Source organism: Dunckerocampus dactyliophorus, chromosome 21, assembly GCF_027744805.1.
Source record: "Dunckerocampus dactyliophorus isolate RoL2022-P2 chromosome 21, RoL_Ddac_1.1, whole genome shotgun sequence".
NCBI classification, from domain to species: Eukaryota; Metazoa; Chordata; class Actinopteri; order Syngnathiformes; family Syngnathidae; genus Dunckerocampus; species Dunckerocampus dactyliophorus.
Window position 1 is genome coordinate 13,177,177 of NC_072839.1, and position 25,614 is coordinate 13,202,790.

Here is a 25,614-nt window from a genome sequence, read left to right on the forward strand (position 1 = left end):
CATCTAACAAATGCATTTATGTAATATGGATTCCATACATCTCCTGAATGTTTCCAATTACATTATACATTCCTTTTCCAACTACTTTTAAGTGTTGGTGTTTATTTGTGAGAGAAAGTCACAAGTTAATACTTTCCTTTTGTTTTCAGCACAACACAGGTCAGTCATTTTCTAATCAGAACGGCATCTTCCCAACCGTTTGTGTTGTCAAAGAAAGATGGTCTAAGAGTCAGTGATCACGCTTACTCTATTGTGATGTTCTCCTTGTTCCAACGTGTTAGCATTCGCGGCCGTGAAAGATGAGTCAAGCCTAAATGTGAGTAAATTCATCCACATGGTTCATTGTGAACCCCCAAACCCACCCTTACCATGCAAGAAAAGGCGGCACTTATCCAAGAACCATTGTTTTTATATTTGAAAAAAGAATCTAGGAACATAATGAAAAAACAAACACTGAGTCTGAACATCCAGACAATTGAGATCCAAAAATACATTTTCTTAGGAAATATTAATTATATACAAAACATAAAAATGTATATTTTAAATTTGGGCCCCCCTGAACTGTGAAGCCCTATTTTTTAATATTTTATTAATAAAATAAACTTTAAATATTTAAATCCAACCATAACGTCAATTGAGGCAGTTTCAACATTGAAATCAAACAATGATTCCAAACATCCTTATTTCCTGCATTTGCATGCAACAACTGTACAGTCTTGAACTTGCATTTAAAAAAAAAAAAAAAAAAAAAACAAGAACAAAAAGGCCAACAAAACAAAAAAAGTTTAAGCGCTCTGCAGCTGCAAGAGTCTCTGCTTTAAAAGTTCACTCTTCCTCCTCAGCTGCTCCTTGAGAGACTGGAGTCTGTGCTCGTCCGACTGCATGCTGCAGATGCACTCGGCCGCCTTCTTCAAGATCACCACCTTGGCCGCCTTCTCGTTGTTGGCCACCTCGGGGATCTCGTCCCGCAGGGCGAAGAAGCTCAGCTTGAGCTCGTTCCTCCGCTGGCGCTCCAGCACGTTGTGAGTCCGTCGCTTGTCATGGTCCTCCGTGTCGGACGTGCGGGGGCTGGAGCACTTGCGGTTGCTGCTGATCTGCTTGAGGACGCGGCTCTGGCTCACGATGAAGCCGCCGCCCCCTCCTCCTACAGCGCTTTCCAGCTTGAGCCTCTTGACAGCCGGCTGCTCGTGCCTGGTGGGTGGGTGGGCGGCATAGTTGTGCTGGTGGGTGGAGACGTGGCACCTCTTCAGCACCAACGGACTGGGGTGTCGGTTCTCCACTGGGCCGGGGTCGCATCTTTTGACCGCCTGCCGCTTCTCCACCGTCACTACATCAATCTCCTCCTCCTCCTCCTCCTCCTCCTCCACCACCTCCTCCTCGTCCTCATCATCATCCTCATCCTCTTCTGCAACAAATAAATGACATTCATCATCTCTCAGAACCATCTCTGGACATGAAGCTGTGAAGTGTGACTTCTTACCAGAGTCGCTGCAACTGCTGCTGCAGCTGTGGGCTGGCATGTCCTGTCCCAAATCCTGACAAGGGGACCGGCTCTGCTTAGGCGTCTCCGCCACAGGGTAGGGAAAAACCACCGAGGGGTCAATGCATTCCGACGCTGAGGTGTTAAGGTCCTGCAGGTAGCTACTGCTCAGCTTCCAAGTGGCGGCACCGGTAGGCTCAGAGCCCCGCTCAGAGGCAGAGGCAGTGGTGGCCGCCACCCCAGAGGAAACGGCAGAGGCATTGCTGGTGGTGGTGATGGTCGTGGGAATGCTGCTGCTGGTGTTGGTGGACTCCTTCCGGACGGCGTGCAAGGAAGCAAGCTGCTCGGACACCACCTTCTTGAGCTTGGCCGCCGCACAGAAGCCGCTCCACATGCAGTCCTGGATGATGATGGACTTGAGGAACGTCTGCGAGTAGTCGGCGTCACAGATGATGCTCTGGTTGACGGCGTCGTCGCCCAGGAACTCGCTCACCATCTCCAGCTGGTCCGCCGTGGAGGGGTACAGGCTGGACAAGGACGGCCGCCGGCTCGGCGACAGAGGAGGGGTGGGCAAGAGCTCGAATTTCTTCCAGATGTCCTCGCTCGGCGCCGGCGGCTGCAGCTGCTGCGGGTAGAAGTCCTCCTCCTCGTTGTTGTAGTAGAAGTAAGGCTGCAGGGAGTCGTAGTCGTAGTCGTAGTTCTTACTCGATAAACTTGAGCTCAGCGGCATGATGGCGGTGCCCGGTGGGGTCTCTCGTCAACACTGAAGCTGCAAGCAAAACGTGGATGTTAGTCGGCAAGTTCAAACATGCACACACCAAAAAAAATTGTGCACGCTTTGCATGCATGGAGCAGCAGGTGTCCAAGGAACAAAACGTTTAAGTACAGTCACGCCCGGCTTACCGTCTAAAGTGCAGACGCGAAGACGAGACACAATAGTCCCCAAATGAGAAAAAAGCGAAGCGTAATATAAGTCCACCAGCGTCCTCCCTGGACATTAAATCCTCCTTGCGGGAAAAGCACGCATGAGCAGCCGGTAGAAGCGAGCGAGCCGGCCGGCGGTGGCCAAGCTCCGTGTGTCATGAGCGGCTTGAGAATCACAGCTGAGACGCCGGCGACGAGGCTTTATAAGCAGCCGCGTCACTACCTCTCTCCGCCCGCTGAGGCTGAGTTCCCCCTGCCCCCCACCCCCACCCCTTTATAACCTACCTCGAAAACAGCATTGAATCGACGATTAACCCCCACCAGCGTCTTCTCAAGCCAAATCTACACGCCAAAAAAGGAACATTTGTACTAAAACGTGTTTTTGTGAATACAGTATTTGAAGGCACTATCTTACGCATTGGTACGTCAGGTCAAGCAGGGGGAAAAGTGGGCGTGGCCATAGTAGAGTGGCGCCTCCATTGACTGAAGGCATGCAAGTCATATTAATGTGGCCTAGCCTAGCAAGGATTCATCATTAGCATTGCAGCAGGGGTTGTTTTTTTTTTTTTTACACAAATAATTGCATTCCACACAAATAATGTGGTTAAATGCCACAGCCCAGCCCCAAGATGCAATTAATCCACTTGTGTTGCTTAATATTAGACGACTATCTGCCTTAATAGTATAAAGCATAAACGGGTGCAGGCGCGAGCAGGTGAAGACGCCATTAGCGTCCTTGGACGCCTTGGCAACATTTGCACATGTGCAAGCATTACCTCGTAAAACAAGTCGATGTCAGAGTGGATGATGGGCAGATTGGTGCTAATTAGTCACAGGAAGAAAGCAGTTAAAGCAAATCAGGCGTGCATCGGAGTTTGAATGTGGCGGAAGCTCCTCTGCAGGTAGTTTGCCGCCGGAAGGAGATGGGCGGAGTTGGAGCACCACTTGCTGGCCGCTAGAGGTACTACAAGGAATTTGAGCGTGGATAAATTAAAATGTATTTTTTTTCACAAAAGTGGTGTGCACAAACATTAGGCTATTATGGGAAAAGATTATTTTTGTAATATTTACTATTAAATACAAACTAAATAATATTTTTTAAAAAAGCTTTTAATGTCAAAATGTCGTGTTGAGCCACTTGAAATGTGAAAGTAAAGCACACGCACACATGCTGAGAGCACAAACCTCGGTATTCAGTCCATTTGTGCACAACCGCAATACAAAATATACTGTTAAATGGAAAGTGTCTGTCAAACTGGGGTGTTGCCAGGCAGATTTTCATATTATTCACTGGCCACTTGAATAAAGGAGAGTGTAATTCACTAGAGCTGACACTTAAAGCTTCCTCCGTGATGCAAATCTGTGTTTAAGAGCATTCATAATTCATGGCGCCTCACAATAAAAATAAAGCGCACATTTTGGATTGGCCTTTTATTGCAGCCAACCTAAGGCACACCTGTGCGATAAGGTCAAAGGTGTAGGTGGGTGTTGTCCTTAGAAAACAGCCACATCAAAGAACTCGCTGCGACAAGGGCGAGTCCAGAGCAGCCCGTGGGGCTAAAAGTGGCGTTTTCAAGATGGAAGTACAAGCTCGACTTAGACGTCGTTCATGTAAAAGGCAGCTGAGCATACATGTGAATATTATGCATATGCAATATTATACATTCAGCCTTTCAAAGGCTTCGCTACACATCTTAAAATGCAAGTCTGCCAACTACGCCAGTCAGCTACAGACGTGTAAACTGTAAGTTTGATCATGCGGTTTTTCTTCAGCGAGTAGGCTAACCTAGCATGTCGCTGTTAAAATGTGAGAGTAGTGTTAGCACTTTAGCATCGCATGGCTATGCTAGCGTTGCCAACCTTTGTGTCCTCCTGTCCCATTCCTTAATGTTACGTTGTTGTACGTGATGCATACAACTGGGTTGCAGAAAAAGTTACAAGGGAAGTCATAATTGCGAAAAGAAAATTTACAAGAAGAAAGTTGAAATACTGTATTTTGGAAAATTAAAAAAAAAAAACAGCGGAAATGGGGAAAAAACATCTGTAATTTTTGCAAAGTTTATACTAATAATACGCTGTCCTGTTGGCGTCATCGAGCCATGACCTTCAACTCTCACTGAATCGGTTCGCAGCTGAGTGTGAAGCGGCTGGGATGAGAATCAGCACATCCAAGTCCATGGTTCTCGCCCGGAAAAGGGTGGCGTGCCATCTCCGGGTCACGAATGAGATTCTGCCCCAAGTGGAGGAGTTTAAGTACCTCTGGGTTTTGTTCACAGGTGATGGAAGGATGGAACGTGAGATGGACAGGCGGATTGGTGCGGCGTCTGCATCGGTCCGCTGTGGTGAAGAGGGAGCTGAGCCGAAAGGCAAAGCTCTCAGTTTACCGGTCGATCTACGATCCCGCCCTCACCTATGGTCGTGAGCCGAAATGTGTTTTCTCTGTATGGTGGCTGGGCTCTCCCTTAGAGATAAGGTGAGAAGCACTGTCATTCAGGAAAAACTCAGGAGGTGAACCGCTGCTCCTATGCATTGAGAGGAGTCAGATAAGGTGGCTCAGGGGGAGGCGTCCAGGGCACATCCGGTAGGAGGCCCAAAGGAAGACCCAGGACACGCTGGAGAGACTATGTCTCTCAACTGGCCTGGGAACGCCTCCGGATCCACCAGGAGGAGCTGGACAAAGTAACCGGGGAGAGGGAAGACTGCTGCCCCTGCCACCCGGCCTCGGTTAAGAAGAAGAAGATGGATGAACCTATATCCCAAAACGGAGATGCACTTCTTTTCTATCAAAGCAGCCCTTGCATCCTTTCATTTTTCACCCTTGTTCCTAAATGATACATCGCGATACTATCAGGAACATTAGTAGGCGAAGCGTTGCAACATTGCTCCCCTCTCGCTCGATCGTAACGTTCTCTCTGATGCGACAGCAGCCTCATGCAACGACCACAACAATAGACACGAGATGAGCTACACAGCAAATAATACACTGACAAACACAAATAATTCATAGCCTGCCACTTTGCACGGAGATGACTCAGCAACCGTGCCCCGAAACGAGGCAGAAAATCAATACTTGTTCCGCTGAGTCGCTCATCGATGAGAGGAGCGGCCCTCGTGTCAAACTGCTCCCGAGCTAATCGTGTCATTAATTATTGACAGCGAGTGTGCCCGCTGGATGAGCGCCGGCATCCTATCATCAGCGTAACGTTGCAGCATTTAAACAGGCACAAAAAAGGCATATCTGCGAACTTTAAGACGGTGGCGCTCCAGCTTATGTGGGCGTGGCCGTCTCACTTGCCATTAGGGCAGATGTAACGGGACACACAAAAATGTCAACTTTTTGTCTCGTCAGACCACTGAATATTTCCCCAAAGGTCTTGGGGATCATCACGATGTTTTCTGGCAAAATTGAGATGAGCCTTAATGTTCTTTTTGTTCAACGCAGTGGTTTTCATCTTGGAACTCGGCCTCAACTGAGGCAAGTGAGGCAGTTGTTTGGATGTTGTTGTGGGATCTTTTGTGACCTCTTGGATGAGTGGTCGCTGCGCTCTTGGGGTCATTTTGATGCCTGCCAGTAACTCGGAGCTCGTAGCCCAAATTTTAGCTCGCAGTTCAAAACAAAAAGCCGAGACATCTCACATGGCATCCCATCTAAAAAAAAGCCATTTAAAGTTACCGTCACTGAAGATGTGAATATTCCCAATGAGAAACCTGGAAGAGAGAACACACATTTAATTTAAGAGTTACAGGCGAAGGTAGCCAGTTGCCTCAGATCACCACTAGATGGCAGATTTCATCAACTAAACACCCACAAGAGACCTTTTCAGTCTCGTGTCAGTTTGCTCAATTGGCACAATTACATCGATTGGAGGGGTCTAATTGAATTCATTTCATGAATTGACTCGAAGATCAGACGGAAATGGTTTACATTAGTTACCTCTGAGATTGACTACAAAAGCTCAAATCTGCAAACTAGATACACATAAAAAAATACAAAAGCAACAGATCATTTTACTGCTACCCTAAAACAGTGTTTACTTCAAAAACTTTCATCAGTGGACATTTGCCCGCGTTGGAAAACAAACAGCGCTGACATGTTTGCTTGTAAGCACACATCTGACTTTACTTAGCGAAGTGAAGGAAAAGGCATGCCTGCCAGTAAAAGTGTGTGGCGACTGTTAAAAGTACTGCACAGAATTCCCTCAGGCACCAGTCATATGCACAAACAACTTTTTTTTTTTTTTTAAAGAGGTGAAGAACATATTTAAACACATACTTGCCCCGACCAGACATACACATTGCTGCACCTTTAAAAAAGTAATACTGCTATATTGCAATACCAGGCTGCGTGTAAAGCTACATGTGCATATTAACACACTAAGTCGACTTTCCAGGAAGCAATAAGTGAAGCTAGGAGAATAAACAAATGCAAGTTTAAATATATGTGGCAAGCCCCAGGGGTCAATACTGGGACCCAAATTGTTCAACCGAGATATAAATGACATCTGTGAAGTCCCGAAAGACCTAAAACTAGTATTATTTGCAGACGATACTACTGCATTTTGTTTTGAAGAAAGCACATGAAAGCTTATTTTAAAAAAGTCACAGATGAAATGACGATACTAAAGAGGAGGGTTTGATAAAAACAGACTATCCCTGAACCTAAGTAAAAGTAATAATGCTATTTGGTAATAACAGAAAGGACATTTATGCACAAATACAAATTGACGGCGTGGACATTGACAGGGTGAACGAAAATAAGTTTCCAGGGGTCACAATAGACGCTAATATGAGCTGGAAATCTCACATTAAAATAATACAACATAACGCGCCAAGAAATGCCTTAATATTGAATAAAACAAAATTTGTTCTGAATCAAAAATCAAAACCCTTTATCCTAAAATCACAATTATTAAAATTTGCTGATATGGTAATCTTTCAAACAGCTAAAATTATTCATAACGTAAACGCAATAAAATTCAGAGGAGAAAACAGAGGAGAAATATGACCTTAGGGGGGAAAAAAAATCAACTTAAAACACTTACATGAGAGGACAACGCTAAAAACCTTCAGCATATCAGGGTGTCGAATGAAATTATGGAACGTATTGAGGAAAGAACACAAACAATGCACTAAAACTAGCGATTTCAAGAAGCAGTACAAGCAGTTGATGTTTACAAAGCACAAGGAAGAAGAGTCCTGAACCTCTGTGTACATACAATGCAACGTGTAACCAATCTTACACTTACTAACTCTTCATTGTTTGCACTCAGTCATCATCCAACAGCGTTTCTGTCAACTATTAACCCTTTCATCAGTTATAATTATTTATTAAGACTTATATACTGTAATTTATCTACAGCGATTATAAACCTGGACTCCTATTGTACCACTTTGTTATACTGCCTTATCATTTTCCTATGTATTTAAAATTGGGATGTTTGGAATACAGGAAGTGAACAAATGTATTGCAATTGATGTGAAACAGAGAGGGGGTAGGATTAAATAAGATTTGCTTCTTCCTAGTCCTTTTTGGACACGTGGAACTGGGAATTGTGCTATGTGATGTATTCCAATTCAAAATAAATGAAAGCATTACCATTGCCGTTCCAGTGCACGACCTGAAATTCACGTTTGCATCAACAACATCTCAGCGGCACTGTCCAATTTCTTGAATGTGTCGACACAAAACATATGAAGCAAAAGTGCAATACGTCAGATTTTTATGTGCTTAAGCATAAATATGATTGGGTGTTTCCCCAGATGTGTGTTTACAAGCTGAACAGAGGTCACGACTGTGTTATGTTACATAATGAGCATTTTTGGAACAATAACACCCTTTTTTGGATCAGTGAGTAGTTATTTTGGTTTGACTCAACGTTTGTGCAGAAGATTGAACACCAAGTGTTCTGTTTTCTTAAAGGAGGTTTGAAACAACATTTTTTTGTAAACTTAATCTCACTATTTGCATTGGAAGTGTATACAAAAATGAATTGGGGTCTAATTGTAACCTTATGATTCTGCGCACCAGGGGTCAGCATTTGACAGTTTTGACCATGCGCCAGTATTTCATCCGTTAATGCAAACGCTGCATAAAATAATAAAAACGTTGAAGTAAACAATGCTTGCACTTGGAGTTAAGGTGTTTCCGGTGCGCATGCTCAAATTGCAGAGCCTAGGCCAGTTGACGTAACATGTGACATCATCGAAATAGAGGAGTGGAATTAGCCTTAAATATGGTGTAAATATGGAGTGGATGGCCATACAGTGGGTTGAGGGTGCATGAATGGACCCTCCCCTCGGTGTTCTTTGTCGAATTGGGTGCAGTTTGATGTTACATTGCTCCCCCCCCCCCCCATCCTAGTTGCCACTCTCCTCCCCCATCCCCTTCCTCCCTCCCTCCTCCTCCTGATGATTTGCAAGGAAGATGCGCGCTTACAGAGATTTACGCCGACCTTCGCCTTCGCTCGGCCCCATCGACGCGTTGTTGTGACGCGCCGCCGCCGCCACCGGAGCGCCTCGGCTCCTGCCGCCGCGGGACTCACAGGTGCTTCGACCGCCTTCCAGCTGTTTCGACAACCCGCCCCCACCCCCCACTACCACCACTGCCGCTCTCTTTCACCCACTAAACAAGCTCCTCCAACCCGAGTGAGACTGAGGCAGATGCCCGTCGCACTGCTGTCACCCCGGCTTGTACTATGGTGGAGTTCCCATCCTTGAGCCCTTACTGGCCGCTGCTCCGCTTCCTGGTGCCTCTGGCGATCACCAATGTTGCCATCGACCTCGGCGAGCAGGTAACGTCTCCTCTCTATGCCCCTCTCTCCGTGTGCACCCGGTCGACGTCAAGGCTGGGCTCCGGGAGGAAGCGGCTTGCTAGTGGCGGCTATTGCTAACGATGACTAGCTTCGTGTTGTTCCCCCCCCACCCCCTCACCCCCAATGACAACATTTCCATGGTGTAGCTACAGCTAGCTTAGCCGCGGATGGGTTACTCAAGAAGATGCTTGTGTCATCACCTGCGTTGCTAAATCAGTGTTACTGTGTGGTGAAGCTCAGGAAGCACACTGATATGTTGGGATTAAGCTTATGTAACTGTCAGATGTTATAAATAGCCCTGAGTTCTGCAAAGGGAAAGGGCAGCTGGAGTGAAGGTGGACTTGTTGGTGTGTTCTGTCCAGACTCTCCCTGGTCAAGATTCTTTTTTTATTGCATGCTGGGCTTTAACTCCCAAACTCTCTCTCTCTCTCTCCCTCCTCTTACTGATCCCCCAGGCCCTCAACAGGGGTATCGCCACCGTCAAAGAGGATGCGGTGCAGATGCTGGCCAGCTACGGCCTGGCCTACTCACTCATGAAGTTCTTCACGGGCCCCATGAGCGACTTCAAAAATGTAGGCTTGGTGTTTGTGAACAGCAAGCGTGACCGCAGGAAGGCCGTGTTGTGTATGGCGGCGGCGGGGGCCATAGCGTTCGTGCTTCACATCTTGATAGGTGGGTGCCCCTCCAAGCCCACTTCCTGTCAGTGTGATGTTTTGGTGGCTGCCTCGCATGAGATGTGTTTTTGTGTGTGTGCAGCCTACACAGACCTGGGCTACTACATCATTAATAAGCTCCACCATGTGGATGAGTCTGTGGGCCACAAGACCCGAAAAGCTTTTCTGTATTTGGCAGCTTTCCCTCTCCTGGATGCAATGGTGAGCACGTTTATAGTCTGATGAGTTGTTTGTATCTTCTGATCAAGGGTCCCAACGTCAGACGAAAAATGACCTCAAATCGCCTCCCGTTGTTGTGCTTGCAGGCGTGGATTCACGCTGGCATCCTCCTCAAGCACAAGTACAGCGTCATCGTGGGCTCAGCCTCTATCTCGGACGTTGTGGCCCAGGTACCGTACCGCCGCACATATTCCACAAATGACCCATGCTACAGCACCTTTTGGCACCCTGCTGTTGCGGAATCAACCACAGTGTCCGGGCACCAAAAGGGGGCGGATCCAGCAACAGTGCAGTGGACAGAAAATAGTCACTTCTTCACAAAACAATGAGAGGACTTGGGAAGTGTGGCAGTTAGGATTATATTTCATTTGCTCTGCGGCTCTCCCTACAGTTGTAAATGTGCCACTACACCTTGTTTGTAGTTCAGAAGAGTTCTCAAAAAAGCCAAAATAACTCATCTGGTGCCCAAAGCGGATGGGGCTAGGCAGTTGCAGTGAGCTAATTGGTGGAGAAAATGCCTAATTAGTGCTGATAATATTCAGTCATGTTGCAAATTAACTGTAATAACTGTAGATTGATAACTGAGGATGGCGGCCATAACAGTCTGTAGACTTGGGAAGTGTGGCTGGAAGGATTCAATGGCCTTTCCTCCAGGGCTCCGTCTACAGTTATCAGGTTGAACTGACATTATGGGCCACTGTGCTGTGTTTCGACCAAGCGGTATAGTTTGGTACAGTTAGATTTTAGATAGAATGCTTACTGAATGACAGGGACTGACGGTTGGTCTCTTCTTGCAGATCGTGTTTGTGGCCATTCTCCTCCACAGCAACCTGGAGTGTGTGGAGCCTCTCCTCATTCCCATTCTCTCCCTCTACATGGGTGCCTTGGTTCGCTTCAGCATCGTCGGCCTGGGGTACTACTGCAACATCCACGACACCATCCCCGACTCCAGCGGACTGGACGTTGGCGTAGGTGCCAAGCGAGTTCTACACGAAAGAACAAGAAAGAGGAGCCTTCTTAGTGAGAGGTTGTTGCTTGTGTGCAGGGTGACGCCACCATCAAGAAGATGCTGAGCTTCTGGTGGCCGCTGGCTCTCATCCTGGCCACTCAACGCATCAGCCGGCCCATCGTCAACCTCTTTGTGTCCCGAGACCTCAAGGGTACCACAGAGGCCACAGAGGTGGGGCTACATTTTTAATGATGGGAGTGAGACATCTAAGGATGCAGAAAAAAATGCTTTCTTTCACTTAGTTATTTTCACATACACTTAATGGCCACAAGACCTGATAACAAAACTTGTTAGCAAACTCCCTCTGGAGTTTGCCAGCTTGCACGCGTCCACAAAGCCGTTTACCGGAATGACCTGGAAGCAAGTGACAACACATTCCTACCTGGTCGGCCTCTTGTGTGCGTACGTGTGTCACAATAACAAGCCGACACACCTGACCATCTCATATCTGCCACAAACAAGTGTGATTTCACGAGCTATGTGTGTGTTAATGCCACATTTGCTGTCATTCCAGGCAGTGGCTGTGCTCACAGCGACATACCCAGTGGGTCACATGCCCTACGGCTGGCTAACTGAACTGAGAGCAGTGTATCCTGCCTTTGACAAGGTAAACGACACGCACGCTCCCTGCCCCCCCTCCCTTCCTAACCACACGGACGATTGTAGAAGGCTTTGTTTGTTGTCGGGCTAACGTGCTCGTCATCCCGACAGAACAACCCCAGCAACAAGATGAACGCCGGCAGTCCCGTCACCAAGTCGCATATTAAAAAGTTTACATTCTGCTGCCTGGCCCTGTCACTAACGGTAAGGTTCATTCACTTCATATGTCGTCTTTGATTAAACAGATAACCTGACTGGAATAACAATCTCCTTGGTGGAGGGAGTAACGGGCTCCACTTCGGTGTAGGGAAGTGTAATGTTTCAGCATTCAGTTCCATCCCGGGTCGTTTACGTTCTAACGTGACTGAGATGGTGTCAGTTTGCAATGTAGCCTTCACTTCTCAAGTGACAATACAACAGCAATGAAACTTGGGTATACTTTAGAGTAGTCAGTGTACAGCTTGCATAGCAGATGTACTAGCCACTGAAAATGAGTCAACACAGCAACTATTGCCTGAATATCTGGAAACACACTGGGTCCTTAAAAAAAACCTCTTAAATTGTCTGGAATTTTTTGAAGGTAGGTATTAAACGTAATAGGGGACGTAATAGGGGTTTTTGTGGATTTTTGTAAGTGCAATTTCTGTGCGGATGTCGTCTGCATTCCGTAGATGAAGAACGAGAAGACCTCAGGGTTTCTCATACGTTCAGTCATTAAAATTGCCCCACTACAGGATGGATTTGGCGCTTCCTGGTAACCTTCCCTCAAAAAAAAGTGACGGCGGGCATCATAACACACCTCATGTGCACCTGGTGTACCAGAGAATAAAACATAGCAAAAGAGATTTGTGTTGCCAATTTAGCAAATGAACTGTTCGGGTTGTCTTAGAAGACATACATACATGCAGTACATACATACACACACACACATATATATACATACATTATGTATGTATATATATATATATATATATATATATATATATATACACACTGTATACACACACGTGTCCTGTTATCTTTCTGTACATAAAATAAAGTAAAAATGGGTATATTTCACATTTAGTTGCAAATGGTGATTCGTCATTATTACTTAATTTGAAAACTGTGATTAAGTTGATTAGAATTTTTATATAATATATAAATATATTGAGAGATGGGACCTCATCACTGAGATTTTAAACCAGATGAGTCAACAGAAAGTACAGGCCAACCTGCAGACCTCTAACAGTTTAGGTCCCCCCCCATATACAGCCCTGACGTAAAACAAACTACAAATACACGTAGATAAGACAAAATCAGTGAGGCTGGCATCGCCAATAAGGAATGTCACTTGGTTACAAATAAAATAACCACACCGGTTCCTCAAAAGAAACCAGTCATGCGACATAGTCCATTATGCTAATTAGATGACACCACGCCACACCATGCCCTTGGGGGGACCCCACCACTACAAATAGAACACTGACCTGTGGGAAAGTCTGTAGGAGGCTACTTCCTCTTTTGAAAAATGAACACAAGTGAGTACACCTCGCAGTCAACTTGTCCAAAATGGTGTCAATATTTAGTATGAGCATCAGTGTTATCTTGCACTGCCTTAATCCTCTTGGACTTGGAATTGAGCAGAGCTGCACAGGTTGTTACTGGTTGTTACTTCCACTCCTCCATAATGTCATCACTGGTGGATGTTACACACCTTGCGCTCCTCCACCTTCCTTCCGCTTGAGGATGCCCAACAGGCACTCACTTGGTTTCAGGTTTGGAGACGTTCCTCCTTTAGCCTTCTCAGCAAGACCCTTGGTCATCTTGGAGTTGTGTTTGGCCACCTAAACACGTTGGAAAACTACCATGTGGCCCGCTTTCTTCTGCTTCACAATGTCTCAATGCTGACCCCAATGAACCACAGCTCCCACGTGTCGACAGCACGTTTGCATTGTCCGATATTTAGCCAATTATGGCTGTGTTGACTCATTTTCAGTTCAGTAGTATAGCTATGCTATGATACAAGCTGTACATTGACTACTCAAAAGTAGACACAGTTAGAGTGTATAAACTCTTGTGAGATAGTGTCCAACAAGCATGCAGGACAGGACCTGCATGTGATGCAACAAAAGCCCTCCAATACTGGCGCGACCGGTCTGCAGCAATGTTTCACACAAGAGTTTGACTTATGGAATAAGGTTAAAGGTCAACTTCTGCATGTCAAACGTGTACAGTTGAGGGGCCGGCACGGTCACATGGCCCCACTGCATGTACCCTTCCTGCGCTTGTGGTGTCAGGTTGCAGTCAGACCCCCCCCCCCCAAAAAAAAACAGAGAGGCGGGCACAATATGTTGGAATTTATAGTGGCCTAAGGAGCTGTTTGTCTCACAAGCTTCACATAAAACGTATCACTTCACACATTCCACAAGCTGCAGGCAGGCAGGTGGAAAAAACAAGCAGCATAGCTAAACAAAAAAGTGCTTGCATCATTAGATGAGCAGCAACATTTAAAAAAAAACAAAAAAACAAAAAAAAAACCTCATCATGTTTACACTAGCTTTAAAGCCAAGGAACCTCCAATGGGAAGCACTTATTTAGGTATGTGTGCGTGCTGACAGCCCCCATGCCAGAACTTGTCCAGCTCGCACATGAAAACAAGACACGGAATGAGAACGTTTAAAAAAAGCTCCACTGTGCCAAAAATACTGCTCTCTTTTCTTAAATTTGAATGATTTCATGCACTACAGTGTTAAGAAACAGCACCTACAGAAAGTGGCAAAGGAAGGACATGTGGAGGTTGTTGAATGTGAGGGCATATTCTTGGTGTTTGTATTCTTCTTCCTCCAAACTACAATCGTCCATAGAATGAAATAAACAATTGGGTGTGTCCCAGTACTTTTGTTTACCTCCTGTATGTATTCAAAAGGAGCACATTCACTTCAAAGCCTGCTGGGATAATCAACTAATCAATTCTAGTGAGTCACGCCTGACGTGTATTGTGGTAATGCAAAAAACATGAACTTGGTTGTGTGTGTTTGTGTTTGTGTGTGCGCACGCCTGTGCAGCTTTGCTTTGTAGTGTTCTGGAGCCCTCACGTGTCCGAGAAGATCCTGGTGGACGTCATTGGGGTGGACTACCCCTTTGCCATGCTGTGTGTGGTCCCGCTTCGAATTTTCTCCTTTTTCCCCCTTCCAGGTGAAGAAACGAAAGTTTAGTTTCACAATGAAGTCAGTGTGGTGATGGTTCAATTGTGCGCGTGTGTGCGTGTAGTGACAGTTCGGGCCCACCTGACGGGCTGGCTCATGACCTTGAAGAAGACCTTCGTGTTGGCCCCCAGCTCGGTGCTCCGCATCATCGTCCTCATCACCAGCCTGGTGGTGCTGCCGTACATGGGGTGAGGTCACAACCCCCATTGTTCCTTTTCCCCAGCAGGGTCACAGAGGTCACCGGTAGTCACGGTCATTGTCGGCTGTTGCAGGGTTCACGGGGCCACGCTCGGGGTGGGGTCTCTCCTGGCAGGCTTCATTGGGGAGTCCACAATGGTTGCCATAGCAGCCTGCTATGTTTACCGACAACAGGTGAGAGCAGCTGCTAGCATCCCACTGAAAGCACTTTAGTATAAAAGGACCATTCATGGGCGATAAAACAATTCTTTCTCTTGTGTGCAGCTGTGCTATTTAGTCAGGTTATTGTTCAGTGTTTGTTTTCCACTTATTAAAACCTACTTTGAAGGACATTTTGGTTAATTATATCACCTAGTAATATATTATCTGCCTCACTTTACTTTTAAAAGTAAATATTATAGTATCCAAATTTACATATACATAACTCTTTTCCAACGTGATAGACTGCATATAAAATATTGCGACAAGGAGTGGGACAGACCACAAACGTTAGCAACAATAGCATAGCTATGTGATGCTAAAGTGCTAACGTTACACTCACATTTTAACAGCAATCTCATTCTAGGTTAGCTTATTCGCTCAAGAAAAACAAAGTGAAAATGGAACTTGCAGGTCCCATGTCTGGAGCTGACTGATAGTTGGCAGAGCTCCAGCCTGCATCTTAAGATGTGTAGCGAAGCCTTTTTTTTTCTTCTTCTTCTTCTTCTATCAAGTGGTGTCCATGTGGGTCGGGGCAGGTCAGGGTGTCATGTGCATGAGGAAGGTGTTAAGGTGTTTTTTTCCTTAATGAAATTTTGAAAGCAACCATTGGAGCACCTCGTCTCTCAAAAGTGGAACAAACAAGTGAGGTACAAGATAGATTTTTCTCACGTTTGGTGCTCATAAACACACATAATACTCCCAGAACATCACTTTTGCATAATAGGGGACCTTTAAACTTGTCCTTTCCTGAATTTAGCGAAAATTCCCATTCATTTGGATTGTACAGTACTGATAGGCGAAAAAAGGAGCCTTCCCTGGCATTCTTCCTTGTCATCTTCACAGAGGAACAACGAGATGTCCAACGAGCTGGTGGTGGAGGGCGAGGACTCGGCCCCCATGAGTGAGGTGTGCTCTCGCTCTCAGATGGACGCCATCGAGGAGGTCCAGGAGGACGAGGACGACGGCGGCAATGAGAGGCGGGAGTGAGGAAGAAGAGGACGGCGAGACAGACCTCCGCGAGCGTTACAGTGCAGGACGATAAGGGAGGAGCGCGAGGAATCCGAGTCTCTCGACTTTGTTACGGCACCCTTCCACGGGAGGGGGGACCGCCATCACCATGACGATGCACACTGTAAACAAAGCCATGCACCTCCAAGTGTTGATCCAAATCAGTGTAAATACCGTCTGAGCATCATCGCTTTAAACCTTCCTTCGTGTTTACTGGTAAACAAGGGAATTTAAAAAAAACGACACGAGGAACGTTTAGTTTTTTTCTCTCCGCAGGGGCAAGAGAAGATCTTGCGAGTCGGAGTCCTAAATATTCGAGTTCAATTCTAGAAATGTTGTGGGACTTGCTGGGTTGTGCAATTGTGTTTTACATAAAGTGGTGTACAGATGATTGTTTTCTAAAGAAATGTGTATATTTGATTGCGAGAAGGGGTCAGGAATCCCTCATTATATCACGACGTATTCACTTCATGCAGTCTGTTTGGCCAAACATCTTCCTGCTAGTGTTCAGACTGTCCCATGTGCTGTATATACTGTACAGACATTCTTATTTGGCAAATAAATTGCTTTATTACTAAGCAGCCTTCTGTTGGTCTTGATGACGATGAAAGGAGACGACGTAGAGATTTGTGCTTTCGTTTTATTCAAACGCCATCAGCAAGCGGACAATCCCTGCCGCTGTTGACTTCTGAGACACGCCACATTCATTCATTCTTGTGCATTTTTTTTTTTTCTAAGGCAACATGGAGGACCGAGCTGGCCTTGGCGACGAGATCCAGCAGCTGGTGGTCGGGACTGAGGCCAGCCCTTGTGGCAACATTGGTACATGTTCCTCCTAACTGGCTTGGCTTGAAAAGGCAACAGGTTACACACCAACGTTATCGTAATCCAACGGACTGTCACTGAAAAAAAAAAAAAAAGATGGCGAGCACCTGATTCTTCTTTCGGCCTGTAGTCCAATTAGACTTCAAAAAATTAATGAGATAAAATCCTGAACTTAAAACGTGCCATGATTCCAGTGTGAAGGCCAAACACGTCACGGCGGCACTGTTGGCAACGTGGGCTGCACAGTACAGTACAGTGTGTACAAATACATATAGACTTCTTCTACTGGACGGACCTGAGGTTTGGGTTTGAGTTTGCATGACAGGACCACGTCTCAGCTGGAATCCACCTTCTCGGCTGTCTCGGCGACGGGCACGTTGTAGTGGCGGTCGTCCTCTGTGACGAGACTCACGCAGGGCCAGTCATCCTTGTGGTCGTCTGGGTAGTAGGCGACGAACTCCTCTGTGTCGGCCATGTAGAGCCTGTACACCTGGATAGTGCACTGCAAGGCGTAGCCCAGCAGGAACATCTCCACCTGGCCAAAAAGGCATGGAGCAGGTTCGTTAAAAGTGGCCACAGAATATGCCACAATAACAGTGGAAAAGTACCACAACAAAATTCAATCAATGGCCTTGTAAACAAGAAAAAACAGACACGCACACTCAACTGCTATGAAACATTAGCAAAAAAAATCTATTTTATCTAAATCTAATTTTAACAGTAATTTATACTTATATAATACCAATGTAATCACAGATGTATAATTTTGAGATATGTTGTTATTTAATGTATAATGATGTACCTGCAAATAACGTACTTGATATTTAATTTTAAACTAATAATTTAAATGAACACCTTCTTGTACTATTTAGGTGTCAAGGACTACCATAATTATTATTATTATAAATATTATTATAATTATGATTATCATCATTATCATTAGGCATAGAAAATGGATGGATGGATTATTGTCATTATAATCAGCAGTTCTGCCTGACCTGCTCCAGGCCAGCACTGAGGCCCACGTGTCCTAAGTGGTTGGCGAGGAAGGAGCGCGGGCAGTTGGAGGAGTCACGTGCGAACAGCAGCCAGCAGAAGAGCGGCACATCTCGGCCGGCCTGCATGTGAGCGTGCAGCTCCACGGTGCGGGCCAGCATCAGCAGCTTGAGCGCCTCGAGCATGGCCAGCTCCTCTTCGCCTCCCTGGAAGGTTCTCTCGCACAGCTGCAGACGCTCCTGAGCTGACGAACAACCAGCCGCTGCACACCACTGTGGAGTTTGACAACAGCACAATAAAATAGTATCAACACAAACCAGACTTGCATCCCAATGTAATCCATTCTTCCTTTGCTCATGCCCCACCCCTCCACCAAATTCCAATGGGAGCTGGTTCAGAACCATTTCATTTGTGCAGTACTACTAAGAAATGAACAAACAAAGGTAATTTGCCTGCTTCTGCATGGGCGCTACCTTATGTTGGAGGAGCTCCATGTAGCTTTGAAGCTGCTGGGTGACATCTCCCTGCAGCAGACACTCGCCAGGAAACCTCCACTGACTTATCAGACCTGACTGGGCCGCCAGTTCCTGTGGCAGCTGTGCACGTTAACAACACAACATAAAACATTTTATTGCACAACCGCCTGTCGCTGTGAAGCAACAGTACAACTTTTAGAATGGTGTCCAAAAAGCACAAAGCGAGCAGCGAGCATTAAATCTGTTAAAGAATGACAAAGGATTAAAAGATGAAGTGGCTAACGTCAAACTTTTACTGTAAGTGGTTAATGTGGAGCAAGGCCACAGTAATGTTTTGCCATGTCTAACAGGACTGGATGTTACCTTTACGATGTCGTCGTCCTGAAGCCACGCTGGCACTTGAGCGCTCTGCGAGAGTACCTGGAACAAGGTGGCTCTCAGAGCACAGTAGTTGTCCCCCCGGACTTGCCGCACGCTGACAAAGCGCCGAGACATCTCCTTGTAACCCTGCAGGAGAGGCACATGCAGAAAGTCCGCCACAACGTAACAACACAATATCCTCACAAACAACCACCCACCTTTCTAATGAGCGCACTCTTGGCCGTGTGACCTCGCCACTCTCGCTCGCTGTAGGACACAATATCCACAGGTGGGCCCAAACTGCATCGAGCATCCACTTTGGGAAAGGATAGAGGTGGTTAAACCTTTGCCACAAGAGTAACACCAGCAAGAACTCTATGGATTTTAAATTGTATGTCATCTGGGGTATTAGGGCTTAAATATATCAACGCTTTTTTAACATTGGTGCAATTAATTAACCCCAAAACTGTCCGTGGCAAGAACCCTATTGATTTTGGGTAGCATCCAATCAAAGATGCTTGCTGTAATTCAGGATGCAAGACCACTTCTTACTTTTTTCACTTTACCTGTTAAAACTTGTGCTAGTAATTTTAGGTGGCGTCCAATCCAGCATGCTTGAGGTTATTTGGGTTCAAATCAGTTCATATCAGTATTTATATTGCCCGGATGTAAATCATCAACTTTTATGGATTATTCTTCCATGTCAGAAGAAGAATGAAAAGATTTCAATGTTATTTGACCCAATGCACTACAGGTACATTGCATATTGCACACTCCCTTTTGCTATTCTCCTTCAAAAATCGGGGCTTATTTCTTACGGTGTTAAAACAAGAGCCCTGTTGATTTTGAGTGATATCGGATACAAGATTGTATAGTTATGTAGAGCTGGGGATCGCTTACATATTATCCGGTACCGGTGCCAAACTGGTACCTGAAACAGTGCCCAAACTGTTACTTTAAAAAATGCAAAACATCCAAATTGTCTAAAAACAATCACATTTTCTGGAATTTTGCGACATGGAAGTAATTGAAATACATAAATATTACAAATAAAATGATAATAAAATCACCAATATGACATCAAATATGGAAAAAAATGTCATAATTATCGCACCAATACAGAACAAGAGCAATCTGCAAAAAAAAAAAAATTGCAAGATTTTACAGTACATGAAGTGCAGAATGTATATTCCGCACAATTCGAGCAGAAATTGATTATTGATGCACCATTCCGGCAACCTGCTTGTGTTGGAATCTTGATGTCCAGAATTCAGGTGTGTTGTGTGTTGGTGTAGAGAGCGACGGAGAGACATGCAAGTTTACCAGGTTAGAATTGAGTACTTCTGGTGGTGAATTAAGGTCGGCAATAAAGTTTAGAACGAGACTCAGACTCTGTCGGGATCCTGTGTGACCTACAAAATGTTACCTGCTCAATATCACCTTCAAGCACTTTTTGCAGGTGGCTGAATCTGCATTCATTTCGCACCAAAATGAGGCACCAGCAGCTACTTTGTTTGTCCATCCGGTTCCTACCTAAACAGTCGTGATGGCTTCCAATGTTACTGGCATGACAAGGAGATCCCACCTGAGATGTTTCTCCAAACAGCACAGTGGAGGGGGCGCCATCATGATTTGGGGTGCTTTTTCCTTCAATGGAACAATGGAGCTTCAGGTTGTGCAGGGGCGTCAAACAGCAGATGGCAATGTGGAGATGTTGCAGGGGGCATCTCTCATGACTGAAGGCCTCGTCTGTGTGGTAATGACTGCCTTTTCCAACTGGACAACGCTGCAGTTCACAATGCCCACCTGACTTCTTCCAGAGGAATAAGCTCACTCCTTTGGACCATCCTGTGTTTTCCCCTGATCTAAATCAATTGAAAACATTTGGGGATGGATGGCAAGGGAGGTTTACAAAAATGGACATGCCCTCTGTGAAGCCATCTTCACCAGCTGGAGCAACATTCCCACTAGCCTCCTGGAAACACTGGCACCAAGCATGCCCAAAGCAATTTTTCAGGTGATTAACAAAAATGGTGAGTCCTTTTTTTTAAAAATATATTTTATTTCTATTTTAGTGTTTTTTTGTTTTGTTTTTTTAAGCTATGGTCTTAAACATTTGATCATCTGAGAAACAGCCTATTTTAATGCCGCAGTTTAATGCTTGTTTGCAATAAATTGCTTACTCAATATTTTTTCGTCCCACTCACCATTTCTTGTTTTTGCAGTGTGAATCTACTTAGAACCTCATTAAAATCCAACAGTCCAAAATGTAAATTCTTGCAAATTTTTCAATTGATCTTAACATGTGGATCGGGAGTGTGTGTGGGATTAAGGGCAATCTAAACTCACATGTGCTTTCTAAGAGAGTTGCTGGTTGTGTGTCGTCGTTATCGTGTGATGCTGACAGGTCGTCTGCTGCTCTGTACAAGTCTTCTTCACTGCAATGACCACAAAAAAAACAACAACAAAATCAACACGTGTCAAACACATGTAATATTTAAAGTGTATTTGTTTGTGCTTACACACCCACTCATGAAACTGTCTTCGGTCTTCCTGACATGTTCTCCAACCTCATCTGGGTCATCTTCTCCATTTTCCTCCTCAATCTCAACGTTTCTCTGAGCCTCCACAGGATCATTCTGCACCTCTTCCACCTTCTCCGCATCCTCTGTGAATTTTGGACTAACTCTATCTTGCAGCTCTTCCACCGCATGCTGGGAGATGTTCTCTGAGGAGGCTTCTTCTGGGCTGCAGAGAGCAAACATGTTTACTTCTACTGCAGTGTCTAATCATGTGCCCACATACAACCATGCAGGAAGTCATAGTGGCAAATTGTGGTGTGCCTCTGCCCCCTTGTGGTCAGAGTGAGAAACTAACACCACTCGAAACGTGTTTATTGTTTTAGGCCAAACCCCCTGACCTGTTGCTGGCGTCTTCTAGCACTGTGGTCAGTGGTTGCTCAGCAGCTGCAGAGTGTGCAGGGCGTTTCTCTTGGCCACAGTGGTTCACTATTTTGGACTCTGACTCTGAAGCAACAGGACCATTGAAGTCTTTCCCTTCCTGGCCATCCATGAGCGCTGGAGAGCTTTCGTGGTCTGGATCCTCACTCGCTAAACTAGACACAGCACAGAAAGAAAGACATCCAAAATGTTCACATTTTGTTTTCTATGGACTATGAAGGAATTCTGAGTTTGAAACCTTTCCACATTTTACCACTTAAGATCCTACAGTAGTACAAATGATGACATTATTCAAGCACTATTCAAGATCAATTTCCAGGATTTTCCAGCAAATTTAATTTGTGAATTTTTATTTATAAATATATATTAAACATATAACTTGATATATGCATACCTACAATAGCTATTTCATCTATGATTACTTTATTTTTAATGGTTATTTATTTAACTTTACCTGCATCTACTTTATTCTAAGAGATAATATTGTGTTACAAAAAAACAGAATGTTTTAAATACCAGAAAGAAAAAAATAGAAGGAAAAAAAATACCCTTTTTTCCCCCCCATCTTTATTGAGTCATAATTTTTTTATTTGTTTTAAATACTTTAAAAGCATGTTACTTATGATATACAAACAGGCACCAATCTAGAATTTCAAGCAGTAATGGGATATGGTTAAATGTGATTTTCCATATTCAATTAAATTTACAATAGGGCTGCAACTAACGATTGTTTTCTTCGTCAAGTAATCTGAAGCTTGTTTCAATTAATCGAACTGAATACCAAAACAGTTGTTGATTAATTGTATAATTATTGTACTTTCCAATATCATAAATGACTGCATCTGCATTGCTGCTGTCCTGTAAAAAGCATGTGTCACAAAATAATTTGAGTATTTCTGTTATCCGAAGTGCCTACCTTTTTTTTTTTTAAACAAAATTAAAAACCTTCATTTTTACAAAATTAAAAGCTAATATAATAGAAAATATTGGAATAGAATTTAAAAATAAAATGAAATAAATTAAACTTACTTAATATACACAATACAAAGCCACGCTGTCTACATTAGCAGTGTTTAAGGATTCATTCAACACGTCATTCCGAATATATTCAATAGTCACATGACTCACCAAGCCGACTCAGCTTTGATCGCTTGATGTGCCGTAGAGACGGATGACTCCTGAGTGTCGGACAAAGTATCCTTATTTGGCCAAAGCTCCACGACAAGGGCGCAGCCATTGGCCACAATGGCGCCACCATCGTCATCTTCATGGCAACAAATGTCTGATGTGTTTTTACAGGGAGAGTTTTCATCATCCTCTGCTTGTGTGCAGTCATCTTGGACGTGAACCTCCAAGGAGGCTGGAGGCTGCTTCACTGTTGCAGGTGAACCCTCCCAATCAGACTTCACTTGGTGCGGGGGGTCAGCCGCTGCACTTTTGGCTCGAGCCTCCGTGTTTTCTTCTCTGGTGGAGTTTTCGGTGAGTGCAGCAGCTTTGTCCGGGCAAAGCGTGGAAGTGTGCATAGCTTCTCTCTGCAACGACCCGTTTTCCTGAGCGACGGCCGGCTCAGGCTTGCCACCATTGGGGAGCAGCTTCACTTGCACGGCGCCCTCATTGTCGCTGCCGTCCTCCCTTAGTATGGCATCGACAGCTGTCTTCCTGGGTGATGCAACACAGACAAAACCTCAACTACAAACCTTACCCTCAACTATTCACAATATCAAGACAAATGAACAAGCAGAAAATACTTGGTGGAGGTAATGAATGTGCTAGTTGATCGCTCTTGTGCCTGCAGAGGCTGCTGCTGCTATGCTAAGCGAACCTTTTCATTATAGTGTCACCTGATATTTTCATCTCGAGGGCCACATGCTCCCGCCATAGCCGTGTCCCCCGTGGGCTCCGCAGCCTTGGCGTCATCTTTTAGCAGACTGCTTCTTTCCTCCACGCTGCCACAGGGACTCTCAGGGCGACAGCAGCTGAGCCCCATCTGTGTGCTCCCCTCAAGGAGATCGGCCGGGGGGGTCAAACGGGTCACCTCTGGTCCTGAGGAAGTTTGAGGATTTCACAAGTCCATGATGAGGGGGCGTCAAGTTAAGGATGAAACCTGGAAAGACAAGGCGGAACACGGTTAAGTGAATAAAATTGAACAATTTATGCCATTCAGATTTTTATATACAGTATATGAGAAGATGACCTTTAATTGTCATCAGGTTCTCACGTGCGAGTGAAGGCTGAAGGGTTCATCACTGTTTGTTAGTTTTCTACGTTTCAGCAATATTCTAACAACAAATTTAATCGTTAAGTGCCTAATAAGACAAAAAAAAGACACACAATACCTGGGAAGACTGTGTCCAGGCGATGAACAACACGAGCAACATGAGCAACATGAACAACCGCTCAACCATGAAGCGCAGGTGTTTGCTTCGCTTTAGTTAGCTTGAGTCAGCTAGCAATGTAGCTAGCATTCGTCAGCTTAAAAGCAGCAGTTCGGAGTGAGCGCCCCTAATTAGAAGCACCATTGCCACAGTGATAGTCTTGTATACTCACACGACTCTCCGCTGCTACGGCGGGACGTTTTTTGAAAAATAAAATAAAATAAAATAAGCGGTTGTGTTAAACGGCGTTTGAGGCGGAACATTTGTTGGTGTGAGGCTCTAGCATTATGGTGGAGGAAGCAAGAGGGTCACAGCTCCGGCTGAGCGTGTGATGTCATTGCGGGAAGCGCCAATCGTTGCTGCGTTTAATTACACCTCCGAAATATGAGTAGAACCCGAGCTGCTGAAATCAAAAATCAAAATCGCTCCTCGCCAATATGAAGAGTAACTGTTTGCACGTATAATTACATTAATTTATTAATTAATGCATTGTGTGTGTAATTTACTCTTGATTGTGAGACGGCCGCATGGGCTACATTCACTTCTGCTTTATTAGCAGGTGCATGCATATAAATAGATAGACGCCGCATCGAGTGGGTTTGTCCACTGCTGCGACACGGCAACGTCACTGCCATATTGGATGGGTCAAGGCTGCGCGGTAAATGCATACAAGTCAATGTGCTTACTTCCATAAAGCGCCTTCCTACAAATACATTTGGGTTAATTCCTTTTGTTTATACATTCACACAATCTTTAACAATCTTCATTTTCAGGTCATTTGACAGCTGTTTTGTGGACCACATGTTTCCCATCTTCAAAGATTCAAAGAGAAAACCAACTTGCAACTGGTCACCTTAAATACCTTTGATTTGATGATTGTATGCACCTATCTACACAATTCAAGGCTTAATGAGCTCACCAAACCCATTCTGTGTTCCAATTAACCAGTGCTAGGTAGGTATTCGAATCAACAAAATGACAAGGGTGCCCAAATTTCTGCACCTGTCTAATTTTGTTTTGATACATATCACACATCTTGTCCATCCAGTGCTTCTCAATTATTTTCTGTCGTGCCCCCACACCGGAGTACAGAATTTTTTTCACACCCCTCTGTCCGACTGTATCTATAACACGCCCAAAGTCAGCTGGGATAGGCTCCAGCATACCCCCGCTACCCTAATGAGGATAAGCGGCATAGAAAAAGGATGGATGAGTCTATAACAAGCCTGTTAAATCATCAGTCATGGTGTAGTGTTGTTTAGTTTCCACACTCCACCATGTGGCGGTAGTGCGTCCACACGTTACTTTC

The 25,614-nt window shown here is 45.0% G+C and overlaps 3 protein-coding genes across 8 annotated transcripts; 1 reads left to right on the plus strand and 2 right to left on the minus strand.

Annotated features, from left to right (window-relative positions):
* Window positions 1-398: 398 nt before the first annotated feature.
* On the minus strand, window positions 399-10,930 carry LOC129174154 (transcriptional regulator Myc-like). Of its 4 annotated transcripts, XM_054765816.1 has the most exons (4): window positions 10,870-10,930; window positions 6,078-6,112; window positions 1,481-2,249; window positions 399-1,405 (listed from the first exon to the last, which is right to left on the minus strand). In XM_054765816.1, exons 3-4 carry the CDS (start codon window positions 2,208-2,210, stop codon window positions 786-788), a joined length of 1,350 nt encoding a protein of 449 aa, XP_054621791.1. In that variant the 5' UTR covers window positions 2,211-2,249; window positions 6,078-6,112; window positions 10,870-10,930; the 3' UTR covers window positions 399-785. The 4 variants fall into 4 exon arrangements, with proteins under 4 accessions (XP_054621791.1, XP_054621790.1, XP_054621789.1 ...); XM_054765815.1 differs by lacking the exons at window positions 6,078-6,112; window positions 10,870-10,930 and adding an exon at window positions 8,841-8,980; XM_054765814.1 differs by lacking the exons at window positions 6,078-6,112; window positions 10,870-10,930 and adding an exon at window positions 3,181-3,664.
* LOC129174153 (progressive ankylosis protein homolog) lies at window positions 8,772-16,891 on the plus strand. Its single transcript, XM_054765812.1, has 12 exons — window positions 8,772-9,195; window positions 9,672-9,888; window positions 9,973-10,091; window positions 10,196-10,279; window positions 10,907-11,077; window positions 11,155-11,289; window positions 11,633-11,725; window positions 11,830-11,922; window positions 14,766-14,895; window positions 14,971-15,094; window positions 15,179-15,278; window positions 16,149-16,891. Exons 1-12 carry the CDS (start codon window positions 9,100-9,102, stop codon window positions 16,290-16,292), a joined length of 1,506 nt encoding a protein of 501 aa, XP_054621787.1. The 5' UTR covers window positions 8,772-9,099; the 3' UTR covers window positions 16,293-16,891.
* Window positions 16,892-16,925: 34 nt separating this feature from the next.
* On the minus strand, window positions 16,926-24,616 carry LOC129174152 (uncharacterized). Of its 3 annotated transcripts, none has more exons than XM_054765810.1 (11): window positions 24,478-24,616; window positions 23,772-24,034; window positions 23,059-23,589; window positions 21,891-22,085; window positions 21,497-21,718; window positions 21,320-21,408; window positions 19,189-19,286; window positions 18,974-19,117; window positions 18,608-18,730; window positions 18,137-18,406; window positions 16,926-17,673 (listed from the first exon to the last, which is right to left on the minus strand). In XM_054765810.1, the coding sequence occupies exons 2-11, from the start codon at window positions 23,915-23,917 to the stop codon at window positions 17,473-17,475; spliced, it is 2,019 nt and encodes a 672-aa protein (XP_054621785.1). In that variant the 5' UTR covers window positions 23,918-24,034; window positions 24,478-24,616; the 3' UTR covers window positions 16,926-17,472. The 3 variants fall into 3 exon arrangements, with proteins under 3 accessions (XP_054621785.1, XP_054621784.1, XP_054621786.1); XM_054765809.1 differs by having other exon boundaries at window positions 24,267-24,609; XM_054765811.1 differs by lacking the exon at window positions 24,478-24,616 and adding an exon at window positions 24,125-24,154.
* Window positions 24,617-25,614: the final 998 nt, after the last annotated feature.